We start from the raw sequence: 2,833 nt of genomic DNA on the forward strand, positions 1-2,833 counted from the left end.
CTGTATTTTGCACAGGGAGGGAGGCAGGGCTGGGGAATGACAACTTCTATGAGCTCTATATTTAGGGCAGTCTTATAGCAAATGCCCAATGTTGAGTTCTGCCCATTGTATATTTTACATGTTTGAAAAGTATTGAGAAGAAAAAGAAAACAGATTTAAAAGATCAGAATCAAGGCATCTTCAAAAATCACATAAAATAATATAAATGAAAGTATTACAATGTTAAAAGAGGTTTTGTGCTTTACATACAACTCTAAAAATGAGGAGGAAAATATCTTTTCTTACATACAGGGCTACTGGTATTTACTAGGAGGGATTTAGAAAAGAATACAATTTTTAAAACTCATTTATTCCCTGAGATTTACAATGTTTTAGATATCCAGTAAAAAAAATGTACCTGAGTGTATTGTCTCTCAAGAATTAATTCAGTGTTCCTGAACAAGCCATAAATTTTCTGCTATCTCTACAAATATGCTTATTCTGGATTTTTCATATGATGCAGTTGTACAATAGGTACAAGTGGCTTTTATTAGTTTCACTTACCATTAGATGTTTTAACACCTAATCCTTGTTGTAGCATGTAGCAATACTTTTTCCTTTTTCTAGCTTATAAATATTCTATTTTATGTTCATGATACTTGTGTTATCTGTTCACCAGTTCATTGACTTTTGGGTTGTTTCTATTTTTGACTGTTGTGAACGATGCCATTCTGCATAACTCTTCTCATGTGGCTGTTTGATTTTACATTACTTACAAAAAGTGTTCGAAGGTTCATTTTGAAGAAATATGTAAATTTTGCCTGTTTTTAAATTTGGATTGTTCATTTTTGTTGTTGAGTAGCAAAAGTCCTTTGATATTCTAACTATTAAGCCCTTACTAGATAAATAATTTGCATTTTTTCTTGGTGTGACAAAAGTTGGTTTCAAAAATTTTGATAAAGTCCAATTTACCTATTTTTACTTTTGTTCTTTGTGCTTTTCATGTCAGATGTAAGAAACCTGTCAAGAGCCTCACTGAGCTGAGACACAGAGAATTGAGCTGCCAAGTATTAGAGAGTAGCCAGTTGATGGGACAAGCTATAAATGAACAATTTAAGCCTTTAATCACTTGTTACAATGGTAATCTCAGTCATAACTCATGAGAGTTAATTATTATTTTTATATTTTTTTCCTGTTACAGATTCCCTGGAAAGCCTGGATGGACAAACACAATCTAACAGTGTTGGATGGATTTATTCTACTGGGGGTCACAGACCTCCTAGAGCTGCGGGCTCCATTATTTGGGCTTTTCTTCGTTGTATACATGGTCTCCTTGGTGGGTAACCTGGGCTTGATCATCCTTACCAAGATAGACTCCAGGCTACAAACACCCATGTACTTCTTTCTCAGGCACCTGGCTTTCAGTGATCTCAGCTGTTCGACTGCTGTAGGACCCAAAATGCTCGTAAATTTAGCTGTAAATCAGCATACAATCTCCTATAACTGGTGTGCTATCCAACTCACTTTCTTCAGTGTGTTTATCACTAGTGAAAATCTTATTCTGTCAGCAATGGCCTATGACCGCTATGTGGCCATCTGTAACCCTCTGCTCTACAGAGTCATCATGTCACGAAGATTATGTCACTTGCTGGTGGCTATACCCTACCTTTACAGTGTCTTTTTATCTTTGCTGACCACCATAAAAATTTTCATTTCATCATTCTGTGGCTCTCCGGTCATTAGGCATTTCTACTGTGACAGTCTGCCATTGATATCTTTGCTCTGCTCAGACACACGTGAAATTAAACTGATCATCCTGGTTTTTGCAGCTTTTACTTTGACTTACTCTCTTCTGATAGTCCTTATGTCCTACATTCTGATCCTGGTTGCCATCCTTAGGATGAACTCTGCAGAGGGCAGGCACAAGGCTTTCTCTACCTGTGGATCTCACCTGACAGTCATTGTCATATTCTATGGTAGCCTATTATTTATGTATGTGAGACCCAAGTCCAGGCATTCATTTGATACTGATAAAATGGCCTCTTTATTTTACACTTTGGTCATCCCCATGCTGAATCCATTGATTTACAGTTTGCGGAGCAAAGAGGTGAAGAATGCCCTAAATAGAACTTGGGGAATGTGTGCAAATATTCTGTTTAAAATTCACTGTAAGATACACTAGCAACTGATATATCGGCCAATGTGTTCAATGACTGGCATTGCTTTAAACTTATACTGTTATCTCCATGGGATGAGAAAAAATAGATGTATGATAAACCTAGAAATAAAAAAAATTGTACATAATTTTCTTTTTTAAAAAAATGTATTGCATATTTTTCTATCACTATTTACCTCCCTTATATTTCTCTTCCCCTATAATCACTACACTGTTGTCCTTTTTCCTTTTTTACTTGATCCCTCGACCCTCTTACCTCTCCTCCCACCTAGGCTGCTATCCTCCTCTCTATCTATGAATCTGTCTCTATTTTGCTTGGTAGTTCAGTTTGTTCATTAGAGTCCACATGTAAGTGAAATCATGTAGTCTTTGTCTTTCTCTGATTGGCTTATTTACTTTAGCATAATGTTCTCCAAGTCCATCCATACTGTCACAGAGGGTAAAATTTTCTTCTTTTTTATGGCTGAGTAGTATTCCATTGTATAAATTACCCAAAGTTGTTTTATCCACTTATCTATTGATGGACACCACTTGTCCTGCTTCCATATCTTGGCCATTGTAAATAACATTGCAATGAACACAGGGGTGCTTATGTTCTTTTGACTTAGTGGTTTGGATTTCTCTGGATATATTCCCAGAAGTGGGATTGCTGGGTCAAAAGACAGATCCATTTTCAAA

General features: G+C 36.3%; 1 protein-coding gene across 1 annotated transcript; it reads left to right on the forward strand.

Moving 5' to 3' along the window:
- Nucleotides 1-1,184: 1,184 nt before the first annotated feature.
- LOC114499078 (olfactory receptor 8K3-like) lies at nucleotides 1,185-2,281 on the forward strand. The gene has a single exon (XM_028515031.2). It carries the CDS (start codon nucleotides 1,199-1,201, stop codon nucleotides 2,159-2,161), a length of 963 nt encoding a protein of 320 aa, XP_028370832.2. The 5' UTR covers nucleotides 1,185-1,198; the 3' UTR covers nucleotides 2,162-2,281.
- The last annotated feature ends 552 nt before the right edge of the window (nucleotides 2,282-2,833 follow it).

This window comes from Phyllostomus discolor, chromosome 6, assembly GCF_004126475.2.
Source record: "Phyllostomus discolor isolate MPI-MPIP mPhyDis1 chromosome 6, mPhyDis1.pri.v3, whole genome shotgun sequence".
NCBI lineage: Eukaryota > Metazoa > Chordata > Mammalia > Chiroptera > Phyllostomidae > Phyllostomus > Phyllostomus discolor.

Coding starts and splice junctions, on each gene's coding strand:
- LOC114499078 (XM_028515031.2), top strand. CDS start 1,199: ATGGACAAACACAATCTAACAGTGTTGGATGGATTTATTCTACTGGGG.